The sequence below is a fragment of the Mastigoproctus giganteus genome, chromosome 10 (assembly GCF_048544385.1).
Source record: "Mastigoproctus giganteus isolate SK-2022 chromosome 10, ASM4854438v1, whole genome shotgun sequence".
NCBI classification, from domain to species: Eukaryota; Metazoa; Arthropoda; class Arachnida; order Uropygi; family Thelyphonidae; genus Mastigoproctus; species Mastigoproctus giganteus.
Window position 1 is genome coordinate 12,886,379 of NC_143584.1, and position 13,517 is coordinate 12,899,895.

General features: G+C 36.1%; 2 protein-coding genes across 4 annotated transcripts in view; one reads left to right on the top strand and one right to left on the bottom strand.

Moving 5' to 3' along the window:
* The window catches only part of Not10 (CCR4-NOT transcription complex subunit 10), a 92,660-nt gene extending 81,721 nt beyond the window's left edge, over positions 1–10,939 (bottom strand). For both annotated transcript variants that reach the window (XM_090382242.1, XM_090382240.1), the window contains exons 1-2: positions 10,808–10,939; positions 357–676 (exon numbers count right to left, since the gene is read on the bottom strand). In XM_090382242.1, coding sequence (XP_090238368.1) covers positions 357–644 — 288 coding nt within the window. In that variant the 5' untranslated portion in view covers positions 645–676; positions 10,808–10,939. The remainder of the gene's footprint in view (positions 1–356; positions 677–10,807) is intronic.
* Positions 10,940–11,045: 106 nt separating this feature from the next.
* The window catches only part of LOC150078726 (charged multivesicular body protein 1a-like), a 57,808-nt gene continuing 55,336 nt past the window's right edge, over positions 11,046–13,517 (top strand). The window contains exons 1-2 of one of the 2 annotated variants that reach the window (XM_090383874.1): positions 11,046–11,095; positions 11,219–11,362. In XM_090383874.1, the coding sequence (XP_090240000.1) occupies positions 11,347–11,362 (16 nt within the window). In that variant the 5' untranslated portion in view covers positions 11,046–11,095; positions 11,219–11,346. Of the gene's footprint in view, positions 11,098–11,218; positions 11,363–13,517 lie in introns of both variants that reach the window. The other variant, XM_090383873.1, reaches the window with a different exon arrangement.

Here is a 13,517-nt window from a genome sequence, read left to right on the forward strand (position 1 = left end):
TGACCCGCACATGCACTGTAGTTCACTTGCAGTTGCTTTGATTTGCATAATGACTCGCTGGTCATAATGTTTTGGCTCATTGGTGTATATTTTTGTAGCATACATGCTACCAATAAGTTCTGCTTTAGCATTATCTGCTAACACCATTTTTATACGCTATTATCCTCCCCCAAAAAACATGAAGGCTGGATCTGCTGGAAAGAATTACTTCCACACGTTAGAAAAGTGTGAAAGAACTTAATGAAAATAAATTTAAATAATTTTGAGCAAATATATATTAGAATGAAATTTCTGTACAACAAAATGATCCATGTTCACCCAAGTTTGGTGTAATAGAACTTACTGTATATGCTTACCTGACTACAAACTTCAACCATGGCCTTCCGGAATTCTTCCGTTTTTTTGAACTCAGAAACATAGAACTCAGCTACGGCTTTGTTATGTAGTACCTTAGGATCATGAGAGCGGTGGACTAGAAGTTTACTTAAAGTATTCACACAAACTTCATAACGTTTCTTGTCAAACTCTTGATGTGCACTATTTGCAAGCTCTCTTTCTTGCTCAGTGATTGCTGGAGTTGGAGTTCCTAAGTCCAAAGTGGGTGCTAACTTTTCCTGATCACCTTCTTTCTCTGTTTCTGCCATTTGGGATTGTGCTATGTCCACTTTTTCATTATCTATAAGCATTACCACAAGGATATTCTAGTATTAATATATAAATAATAAACAAAGGTTACTACAGTTTCAATTTATACAATTTACATAGTAAAATACACAACAAAACTACAAATATTAAACATTTTAAAAATATATTTAGTATGGTACAACAAATCTCAGGCATCATGTTACTTACTATTTTCTGTAGCGTTATTCTAAAGTTTGCCTTCACACATAAAACATTTTAAATTTCATACCTTGTTTGATTTACCATCAAATATCTGTAGACCATTAGGTATACTATCAATGCATTATCTGGTAAGGCATGATTTTTATTGGTGGAAGGACCTGTTATGTATGATAAAGAATAACAGCTGTACAACCAATGACATTCAGCTTTTATTGATGTGAAAAGACAAGACCATTAAGTGAAGTATTCTACTTCTGTTGATACATGACACTTGATAAATAGTATGACACGTTTGTAACTGGTTTTATTGTTTTCTGCTATATAAAATGCATATTATTCAAAATTTGTAAATGATAAAGTAGGAGCTATAAACAGTATTTTGAAATATAACAGTTTTTGTATTTCTATATCCATGACTCATATGAATCTGATGTTGCAAATGCTTTAAAAATTAAAATATCTATTAACGCAATGTTAATGAGAATTTTAACATTCCCAGTGTAATTTTGGCTTTTGATCCTGCTTCATCAATTGGATTAAAATTGATGAAGTATGGCCATTAAAAATCCACATACAAGTATGCACACTGATAATTGCACCCTTAATGCTATTTGCCTGCTAAGGTAAAATTTTTGGATATACACTTGATAAATAGTATCAAGTGTATATCCTACCGATTGTTTTGTTTGTTTGTTATTTTGTTTTTAGCAGCATTAGCAACTAAGGCCATATTGCTCCAGGGATATGCGGTGGTCATTCCCTGACCTTTCCGCATCCTCCGTATTTGGTGGTCACAGGCTCAAACCCCAGTCTAATCAAGAAGCATGTGCTACGCACTGCTGCTCCTGCCCACCTGGCTATGGAGATGCCTATATACCTACCGAGATAACAGTATTAAACAAGTCAGTTTCCGATGCAGTGTATTATGTTTCAGGCACAATGGCAAATAATAATAATTCATGATTTTTAATAAATCAAATGAGAGGGAAAAAAAAAAAAAAAAAAAACTGAGAAAACTTGGATTCTGAACATTTGCTAGCTGGCTACAAAAATCTGCAACTTCTAAACCTTCCTAGGTCTGCACGACAGTGCCACAATATTTGTTACTATTTTTCACTAGCAATGGCATACTCACTATTTCTGCTATGAAATATTTCTCTTTGTTTCTGGCTATTTTCTCTCTAGCTTTAGAAATGTCTTGAAATGATATACTGATGTTTATGAATAATGACTTTGAAACACAATTTACTCTCAAGGCATTTTTTTGTGCTTTTGATTAAACGATTTGAATAAAATGATTTTATAATATAACTTTCTGTTTCGTAGCATGATAATTGGATGTTTTATCATGCCTATTTCAGTTTGACATTTGCTTCAAGTCTATTGAGATGGCTAGATATGTTTATAATGCAAGTTAGATACTGTTTTCTTCTCTCCTTTATTATTGTTATTTATTATTATTTATGTAGTTGATAAAAGATGTATTATTTTTGGATGATCTCTTTAATCACAGTGTATGAGTAAACTTAGAGAATTATAGCTTAAAAGGTTTCTAGGTATCCAAATAAACAATTATAAATAGGAGATTAACCTTTCAGCAAAAGCAAGACCATTCATTTAAAAGTAGTGTAACTTGTGCAGGCAAGCTTTTTTCTGTTGAGCACAAAGTAGAATGGACTGTCCACGAATACAAGGTAGAATACAATGTCTATGATAATAAAAACAAAAGAAGAAAAAAAAAATATATATATATATATATATAAAAATTAAAAGGAAAGATTTCAGGTGCAGTGCCACCGTTTTTGTAAAAATTAGGGACACCATGACTGCAGGATTAATATCCAGTGCTTTAGCTATAGTATATAAATAGCCTATGCAATATATACAAAAAATAAAATAAATTGCCAGATATATAATGAATAACAGATGGCTCTAATCTTTCTAAAAGGTCCAAATATAAAATTTCATGAAAATCTGTCCACTGGTAGTCGAGCCGTTACATACGGGAGGATGGACCAACAGACAAATATGGTAAAGACAACAGGCACATTATAAATACAGTCAGTCCTCGTATAACACGATAGTTGTGTTCCTAGAAAACCTCGTGCAATGCAAAATCGTGTAATATAAACAACAGGCCCTATGGAAAAAATAGGGTTAGGGGCTGACCACCCAAGATTGGACATACATTTTTAACCAAAATATTACCAAACACAATAAATAATCGTAATAAAACACTTACAGTTGAAAAATGTAAAATTAATAATTTAATCATTTAAATTTAGATTCTTACCTTAAAAGTAAATGAAGACAGCTTGAGGGAAAGGGGTTGAAGCAGCGTAATTATGGGGAAAGTGGCAGCAGGTTGTCATCATTATCGGAATTGAGAGGTGGAGGAGATGCCGTGAGGACTTTGGACGAAATGTGGTCTCGCCAGAACTAGAGGGCTGCGGCTCTTTTCTGTCTCTTTCTTGGGTGTTTTCATAAAAAAGACATCTAGTTTCTGTTGTTTCGCAATCTTCCTCCTTTCACAAAGCAGCTGCTTATATGGCTCCAAAGCAGATCGAATTGTATGAAGTGCTCTTCTGCTTCTTTCTGCATTATAATCGTTATCTTCTAGCCATTGCATACTTTTCTCAAATGAATTTAAAACTGAAGATAACTCTAAAGTAGAAAGCGGTTTTATGGTGGCGTTCAGGCATTCAACTTCGTCTTTCTCATCTTCCACCTGCCCTCCAGCAACAAGTTGTTGCAGTTCTTCAGTTGAAAGTTCTTCTTCGTGAGACTGAAGCAACTCTTCTAAATCATCTTCCTCCAATTCCTCAAAGCCAACCTGCTTTGCGAGGGCAACACAATGTGCTTTTAATTTAGGAAGCTCATTTACAGGATCAAAGCCTTTAAAATCATGAATAAAATCTGGTAAAAGAGGCCGCCAAACACCATGTAAGCATTCTTTTGTCACTTCGTTCCAGGCCTCCACAATTATGTAAATTGCATTCTTAATGTTGAATCGCTTCCAGAAGTCTTTAACTGTTGGTGCATTTTCGCCCTCTGTTTCTGCTATCAGCATCTTAAATGTCCGTCTTGTGTACTAGTGCTTAAAAACAGCAATTACTCCTTGGTCAAGTGGCTGGATAAAAGATGTTGTGTTAGGCGGTAAAAACAGGATTTTGTTTGGTGACAGTTCAGCAAGGGTTGGAGGGTGACTTGGTGCATTGTCCAAAATAATTAAAATCTTAAAATCCAAATTTTTCTTTTTGCAGTAGCTTCGAAACACATCCTCAAACACATGTAGTAGAAGTTCAGTGAAGATCTGCCCTGTCATCCACCCTCTTCTGCTGTTCCTAAAGTAAACACCCAGGGTAGTCCTTGTGATCCCTTTTAACGCTCGTGGATTGGCTGCATGATAAACTATAACAGGCTTCAGTTCCAAGTCGCCACTTGCATTTGCTCCTAACATGAGGGTAAACCTATCCTTAGCAGCCTTGTAGCCTGGAGCTCGTGCTTCCTCTCTTGAGATATATGTTCGTGATGGCATTTTTTTCCAATACAGTCCGGTTTCATCAAAGTTGAAAATTTGGTCCAGTGTATAGCCCTCTTCCTCAATTAGTTTTTTCAGTATCGGCGGAAATGCCTTTGCTGCTGCTTCATCTGCACTCACAGCTTCACCTGATAATTTCACATTATGGAAAGCGTGACGTTTCCTGAAATTGTTGAACCAGCCACTACTGGCAGTAAAGGGAGGCACTTCTTGAGGGTTTTCATCTTTATTTCTCAGGTCTTCAAATATTGCCAATGCCTTTGCTTTTATCGTAAGCAAACTTGTTCCTGATCTCTTCTTTGTTTGACCTTCTATCCAAACAGATAAAAGACGTTTCATCTCTTCCAGTTCTTTGTGTCTTGATCTAACTGATTTTGTTACACTTTGTGTTGTTCCTGCTATGAAAGTTGCTTTTATTTTTTCTGCATTCTTTGTAATTGTTTTCAGAGTTCCCTCATTTAGGCCTGTAGCACGCACAATATCGCATGTTCTTTCATTCCGGTCAAAGCGTTTCAGAATTTCATATTTTTCTTCTATCGATATTGCTTTTCTTTTTCTCTCTGAAGTATTTTCACCAGAACGCTTCCTTTTCACACTTTTCAAGTATTTTACTCATTTTTTTGAGAATAGAGCACAATTATAAACTGAACAAAAATGAGGAGGCAAGCTTGATATACATAAACACAGCGAACAAGTAGCAACTGAATAAACGATGCAACGTCCATGTACAAACTGAATAAACAATGCAGTAAACGCAAAAACACACTATTCTCACATAGTACATGCTTATGTTTTACTAAACCACATTTCTGGAGGTCACTACCATAAAACAATAAAAACAATTTGCAGTTTCCGGTTTTATTGGTGGTTCCTGCTAGTGGAATCTGTTATAAACAGGTAGTAAAAGTCGATCTAATTACATTTGTGATAATACCGATACAGTAGCTGAAATTCTGTTGATTTTACGTTATTATGTTAAATGTGTTTCCCCTTCCATGAAATCATAAAAACAAAATTTCAGAATCTTCTCTTCATTCCTACTGTGTTGTGTTGTGTTCAGTTGTGGTGATTCCGCCGCGCTCGACTACCATTTCTTGTAAACACAAAGGCGAATCGTGCATAAGCGAATTCGGTTCGTGTTATATAAGATATTGTTCCCCCAATTAGAAATCGTGTATGATCGAATTCGTGTAATGCAAACACGTGTTATACGAGGACAGACTGTATATGCTAATGCACCTAAAAACTGGTATCAAAATATGCTTCAGTTGGCTTAGCATGGATGATCAGATTATCGACATTTAACTTCATCAGTGCTATCACTGTCCAACTCTGTGTTACTATTTTTGACCTCCGGCACTATTTCTCCATCAGTAGCAGGCTCAGCTACTTTTGACAGTTGTTTTAAAACACAACTGTCAAAAGTAGCATAATAACTTGTAATAAAAGCACTACTGTCAACTAAACCAACTGATGCCAATTCATCAAATTTTTAAATTCACTTAATTTTAGACCCACTAAAATTTCTTTTAGTGGGTCTGGATTTAAATTAGCAACTTGAAAAGCTGCAAGTGCAAAGCACTTTTTAATGGTTTCACTTGTCATACGAAGCCACAAATGATTTAGCATTATTAGTACATCTACCTTATTAATGCTTAAAATTGATTTTAGTATCAATAGAAAATCTATGCATTTTTGCAGTAATTTTTATGAATACAAAATTTTACGTTAAGCTGGGGTGAGCACAGCAATTATCAATAACAAAGGCTACTTTTTAATTTTGCAACAAAAATTTTGTCAAGTTTTTAAAAAAAAACTTCAAAAATTTCCCCAGCCATCCATGCCTTTTTTTGTTTCGTATTTGGCAAAAAGACTGCCCTTGTTTTTTGGAACACATCAAGAAATTTTTGATTTACCAATGACAAATAATGGCAACTTTTCACTGCCATCCATGTTTGCACCTACTAAAGATGTTATTCATAACTTACTTCTTTTACCACAAATGTCTTATGAGGCGGTGCTTCCCAAAATAAAGCTGATTTGCTAGTGCATTAAAAATATTTTCAGGACTAATTTTTAAGCAAAACTTGGTAATACCGAATCATACCATTTCTTTTTGTGTCAGCTTGCTGAAGAGAACCAGCATCTCCAGGTCATTCAGGTCTCCCTGAATGACCCTGAAACTTGTGCAATGCCTGTGCTTAAATTTTGTAAGCCTGTCACCACTGGCCTTAAAATCACTTTCACTGTAACTTAACAATTTTGCAAAATTTTGAGCTTTTAATCGAATTAAGGGACCATGGAACATTTTGATTGCAAATTTCTTTAATCTATTTTAAAACTGCTTGATCAACATCTTCAAAGTCTGGCTTACAGATTGTTTTTCAATTTATTTGCATTTGGAAGATTTCCTTTCTCAAAATCTTTAACTTTCATGACAATATTCTTTGTATTACAGTTTTTGAAATTTGACAAATCTTGCAGAGACAAATTAACATCTTCATGCTGGCATATCACATTCAATTTAACATTAGCATTAGTAGAGGCATATGATGCAAGAAAGCGAGCTTGTATAGCATAAGCCACAAAAAAAAAAAAAAAAAAACAAACCTTCCCATTTCACCCAACCATTCACTCGAAATGTTTGTCTAGATTTGTCTTGAACGTATTTAAGTTTCTGACATCCACTACAACAGATGAAAGTTTGTTCCAACTATCAATCACCTGCTGGCTAAAGGCAAATTTCCACACATCTTTTCTATAATTGTCTATCCTCAATTTGAATTTATGCCCCCTCAGGTTCTTAATCTGAGCAAGAAGAATCCCATTAGCACTGATGTTGCTCAATCCAAGCCTTACACACCTCAATTAGATCACCTCGCAGGTGCCTAGTCTGAAGAAGCTGCAATTTGCAGAACTTAAGCCTTTCTTGGTAACACCAATCTTTGTTCTGCTCACCAATCTCATTGCCCTTCTCTGTACTCGTTCCACCAGCTCTACATCTTTCTAAAATGAGGCTTCCAGACTTGTATACAGTACTCAAGGTGTGACCTGACCATTGCTTTATACAAGGGGACAATCACCCCCTTATCCTTGCTAGCAAAATTCTTGTATATCATTGACAAGACACCATGAGCTACTCTTGCAGCCTTTTTGCACTGCTCAGAAAACTTCATATCCAATTGCACAATCACTCCCAGGTAATTTCCATTCTCCACCACCTTGAGTGTAGTACCATCCAGTTGGTACGTCACTCTGGAGTTACTGCTACCCATATGCAGTACCTTACATTTGTCAATGTTAAACTTCAGTTGCCACATCTCAGCCCAGCCACTCAACTTTTCCAGATCCTGTTGCAGTAGCATACTATCATTACTGTCATTAACAACCCTGCCAACTTTCATATCGTCTAAAAACTTAGACATTAACCCTGATATACCTTCATCAATATCACTGAAAAATACCAAAAACAACAATGGGCCCAACACCGAATCCTGGGGGGAACTCCACTAATAACATTAGTCCATGAAGAGCAGTGTCCACTGATTATCACTCTCTGTCTTATCCCACTCAACCATACCTTTATCCATAGCAGCAACTTGCCTCCAGCGTCACACTGCTTCAATTTGTGCAGCAGTCTTCCACGTGCAACAGTATCAAAAGCCTTTCTAAGATCCAAATATATGATATCAAAGTTATCGCCTGCATCCAGTTCCTTTGTGACCACATCATAGTATCCAATCAAATTTATCGTACAAGACTTCCCCTTAACAAACCCATGCTGGGTCTGAACTATCTGCAGAACTTAAGCCTTTCTTGGTAACACCAACCATTTGTTCCACTCACCAATCTTGTTCCAGCAGCTCTACATCTTTATATGCTATAACTGCAGTCTTGTCTAGATGATCCTGCATCGCTTTCTTAACCAGTGACTCCATTATTTTCCCTGAAACAGAAGTTAGACTAAAAGGTATATACTTGCTTAACCAGTGACCACCCATTCTTATGGCACCTGGGGTGGATGGGATCTATCCAGTTATATTAGAGGCAGCAAAGGAAATAAGCAAACCCTTAGCCATAATTTTGAGTGTCCTTGGACTCAGGGGAGATACCAATGGACTGGAGATGTGCAAATGTGACCCCAATTCACAAAGAGGATCAAAGGGCAACACAAATTCTGTTCCAGGGAAATCAATGCAGGCACTGCAGGATCATCTAGACAAGACTTCAGTTATAGCTCGGACACAGTATGGTTTTGTTAAAGGAAGTCTTGTCTGACCAACTTGATTGGATACTATGATGTGGTCACAAAGGAACTGGATGCAGGGAATAACTTTGATATCATATATTTGGAACTTAGAAAGGCTTTTGATACTGTTGCACATGGAAGACTGCTCCACAAATTGGAGCAGTGTGGCATCGGAGGCAAATTGCTGCTATGGATAAAGGGATGGTTGAGTGGGAGAAGATAGAGTGGCAATCAATGGACACTGCTGTTCGTGGACTAATATCATTAGTGAAGTCCGTCAGGGTTCAGTGTTCGGTCCATTATTGTTTTCTGTATTTATAAATAATATTGATGATGAAATAACATTGATGATTGATGATATACAGGTATATCAAGCTTAATGTCCAAGTTTGCAGGCAATACAAAGGTCGGCAGGGTTGTTAAGGACACTACTGACACTATGCTGCTGCAACAGGATCTGGAAAGGTTGAGCAGATGGACTGAGAGGTGGCAAATGAAGTTTAACATTGACAAACATAAAGTACTACATATGGGAAACAGCAACCCCAGAGGAACGTATCAACTCTGTGGTACTACACTGACAGTGGTAGAGAATGAAAAGGACCTGGGGGTAATTGTGCAGGCAGATATGAAGTTCTCTGAGCAGTGCAGACGGGCCGCAACAGTAGCTCATGGTGTCTTGTCAATGATATACAGGAATTTTTCTAGCAGGGATAAGGAGGTGATTATTCCCTTGTATAAGGCAATGGTCAGGCCACACCTTGAGTACAGTATACAGGTCTGGAGGCTTCATTTCAAGAAGGATGTAGAGCTGCTGGAACGAGTACAGAGAAGGGCAACAAGATTAGTGAATGGGACAAAGGGTTGCGCTTACGAAGGCTTAAGTTTTGCAAATTACAGTGTCTGGAGACTAGGCACCAGCGAGGTGATCTGATAGAGGTGTACAAAGCCTTGAATGGTTTGAGCATGCTCAATGCTGATGGGATTCTTCCTCTTGCTCAGAATAATCACCCAAGAGGACATAAATTCAAATTGAGGAAAGACAGATGTAGGATAGATGTGCGGAAATTTGCCTTTAGCCAGTGGGTAGTTGGTTGGTGGAACAGACTTCCATCCCTTGTTGTGGAAGTTGATAGCCTAAATAAATTTCAGGCTCAGCTGGACGAGTATTTTGAACGAACGGAGGGTGGAAGTTTTTTTTTTTTTTTTTTTTGGCTGATGCTGCATAAGCTTGCTTTCTTGCATCATATGCCTCTACTAATGCTAATATATCGAGTATGCTTGAATATATCGAGTAGAGCAGTGGTAATTTGCATCTGGCTGTGCAAATCAAAGTGATAAAGTAACAGTTATGGGACAAAGTAAAGCTATAGCAAAGTAAAGACAAAGTTAACCCCTGGCTTTTTGGCCGTGAAGGGCATTAAAGATTATATCATGGAGTTTAAAAAGCCACCTCCCATTTCCTCCAATAGTTTCTTTATGTAGTTATTTACTTTTAACCTAGTCATTATCTCCAATACTTATGCACTATTTGCTATTGTTGCAGACATGCACTTTCTGCTGCCTTTTGTGTGTGTGTATACATATAGCTATTTCTATAAAGGGTTGATTGTTGCTCTAATTTCCCCACTTTTGTAAAGAACATGATGGAATTATAACACTGTCATCCAATAATCTCTACCATTTGGAACAATCCTTTAATTAAAACACAAAAATTGTAATTTTCGCAAAAGTACTTAAGTCTAGTGTTAATAAGTTTTTCTTCTTTGTTCTTCATCCAAATGTGGTGACGAAGAATACCAAAGTTGAAATTATATTGCCAAAAATAATTAATAAATGATTCATATTAAAAAAACACCCCCCTCTCACACGCCGTTCTTGGCCAAATCTGCCCTTACTAATCAATTCTCAGTATGTCGTTATATCGAAGTACAATCTCAATTTCAATAACCGCAGACAATGAAATACGCTTTATCAGTTATACGCACGTGCCTACAATGTCTCCCCCAAAATTTAAACACGAATATATCGTTTTTATTGGTAGTTTTTATTATTTTTACGCATGTACGAAAAAAGTCTTACAATTAAAAATTTTAAGAAATGCAATGACTATCTACGTTATGTTAAAATATGGTTAGAATTCTAACAATGATAAGGCCAATATTGCTTACCTAAGCTCGTTAATTCTTACTAGTTCTTCTCTATTTTTTCACAGCCAAGGATATTTGGTTATGAAAAAAAAATGGCCTTTGTAATAATAATAATACACAAATGAAATTATGAAACGTATTGCCCTCACTTATGACATGTTAAACACCCAAAGAAATCCAAAAGGAACAAACGATCCACGCTTACAAACAGAAAATTCAAGATTCGCGACAGGGGGCGCTTTAATTATCGCTGACATCAAGAGTGTACGCAGGTGCGTCATCTATGAGCAACCAGAGTCGTGTAAAGAGGTGTTTGCATAATATTGAATATAATTCTGAATATTAATATATACTTTATTTTTGAGTAAATTGCTCATAACTTTCCATTTATTCATCATTCTTATTCAATCTTGTCACATCTGATTTTTTCAGAAAAATTTGAAAACTGGGTGTTTCTCTTAAGAATTAACAGTCGTAAGCAGAATAAGTCTGTTCCATTCAGATTAGTATTCGTGTATACCATTTAACAAACTGGTTTGAAAAGTTTAATTGGCATCATCATGCCGGATATGCAAGGTGAGTTTAGGTCGATAAAGTCACTTATTATGTGTATAGGTGACATCTTCGAGACAATTTTAGTTTAATCCTTTACGATTTGTTTACTGTTTATACCCAAGATTGCAATCATTAGATATGCCATAGCTAGTTCTTATGTTTTTGAGAGTGGGTTACCTATCTACACTCTCAAAAAGAGTTAAATAATTCCCTTAATTAATAATTAATGAACGTTTCAATGTATATATATGTATAGAAGAAATAAGAAATCAAGGACAAATTTAGCCTAGAACAGGTTTTTCAAGGCCAAACAAGAGTTACCAAGAGGATGTTAACTAGTTCTGCAAAAGTGTAGAGCTCGAGTATATTAAGGTAAACAATATGCAGGGCGATTCGACATTATGTATAAATTTAAAGAGTACAAAACTGTTAGCAACATGTTCCTCGGATAATGTATGCAGAAACTTTTTTGCACATTGAGAGATTGAGCAAAAAAATTAACAGCCCACTGTTAATCATTTTGCTAGTTTATTGGTTATAATAAAGCAATTACAATGAAGCTGGAACTCTTCTGCCACCATGGGAACTACAGTGGAGTATAAGTGGAAATAGACGTGGAAGTAGAACATTGCAGCTGTCAGGTGCCTAAGAACACCCGAAAAAGTTAAGATGATTCTGAAATTCTAAGGTCAGTCAAGTTCTGTTGGAAATTTTAAAGGATATAAATGAGAAATCCCACATTGGTTGTAATAAAGCAATTACAATGAAGCTGGAACTCTTCTGTTTCCATGGAAACTATAATGGAGTATAAGCAGAAATAAAGACTTGGAAGTAGAAGACCATGGTAGTTATCAGGTGCATAAGAAACTTGATAAAGTTAAGACACTACTTTTGAGTATTCTGAAATTCTAAGATCACTCGAGTCAGTTGAGTGCTGTTAGAATTTTTTAAAGGATATAAAGGAGCAATCCTACATGTATTGGTTGCTGCATACAATTTAGGAAGATTATCTAGATATGGATTACCTTCCAAAATCCAGTTTCAATAACATGGGCACTGATATAAGAAAGGCAGCTGGCGATTTTCAGAATATAATTGTGCAGTTAGACAACGTCATTTTCAAATTTAATGAACATATGAATTATCACAACTGTGTGTATTTGGCAAATGAAAACTTGTATTCTTCTTCATAAAGATGTTAACCTATTGACAGTTATTGCAGATGGGATGCCTCTCTTCTTGTGTGTTGACCAAACCATAAAGTTTAAATGGTACTGCTACACGTAATGAGTAATGCACTTTCTGTGTTACAAAACATGTTTCTGAACACAGATGTTTTAATAGGTTGGTCCACCACATTTTCTCACAAATGCCCAAGCCAATTTGTATACTGGATAAGTTATTGGAGGAGCTCATGGATATCCACCAAGTTTGCCAGACTTTGCAAATACCTTAAAAGGTATAGTTATAAAAGTAGAATATGAATAAAAATATTTGTGAGAAATGATACAATGGGAAGTACATTTAAATTACAGTTGACTTGGTAAATATTTTTATGATGTACATTTTGTATATAGGTAATAGCCTTAGTTTTGTATGTAGCTATGAGCAAAGTTTGCTGTGAAATGCATCAATCTCATATCATAAAGCATGTAACTGAGTTTCTGCAGCATTACTCTGGCACTTCAGATAAAATCAACCTGCTGAGAGGTATATTGTTATTTATTTGATATTCCACAGTATGTGGGTATATTTTAACACTGGGTTTTTAGATCTTTCGTCTGACTGCACCTTGCTGATGGAACACTAACAAATAGTATTGGACCATATGGGTAATGGTGCACATACTTCTCCCACGTAACAGTGCTTTTTATTCAAAGTGCAATATCAAGACAACTTATGGTGACTTGCTCCACAGGTATGTTCGTGTCGGACGGTACCTGGGATTTCTCCCATCTCCACAGTGAGATCAATGCATTTAGTAGCAAACTTTGCTTATAAGCGCATACAAAACTAAGTCTATTGCCCTGCCTGTACAATAATTTTAGCTGACATATGTCAAGTTTTTGAAAAAAACATGCTGTTTATGTGTAGTGTTAGTGGTGGGAATTTTTGACATATAACATAGGTATTGGTCACCCTACTAATATGCCACCAGGTGACATGTTAGTAGGGT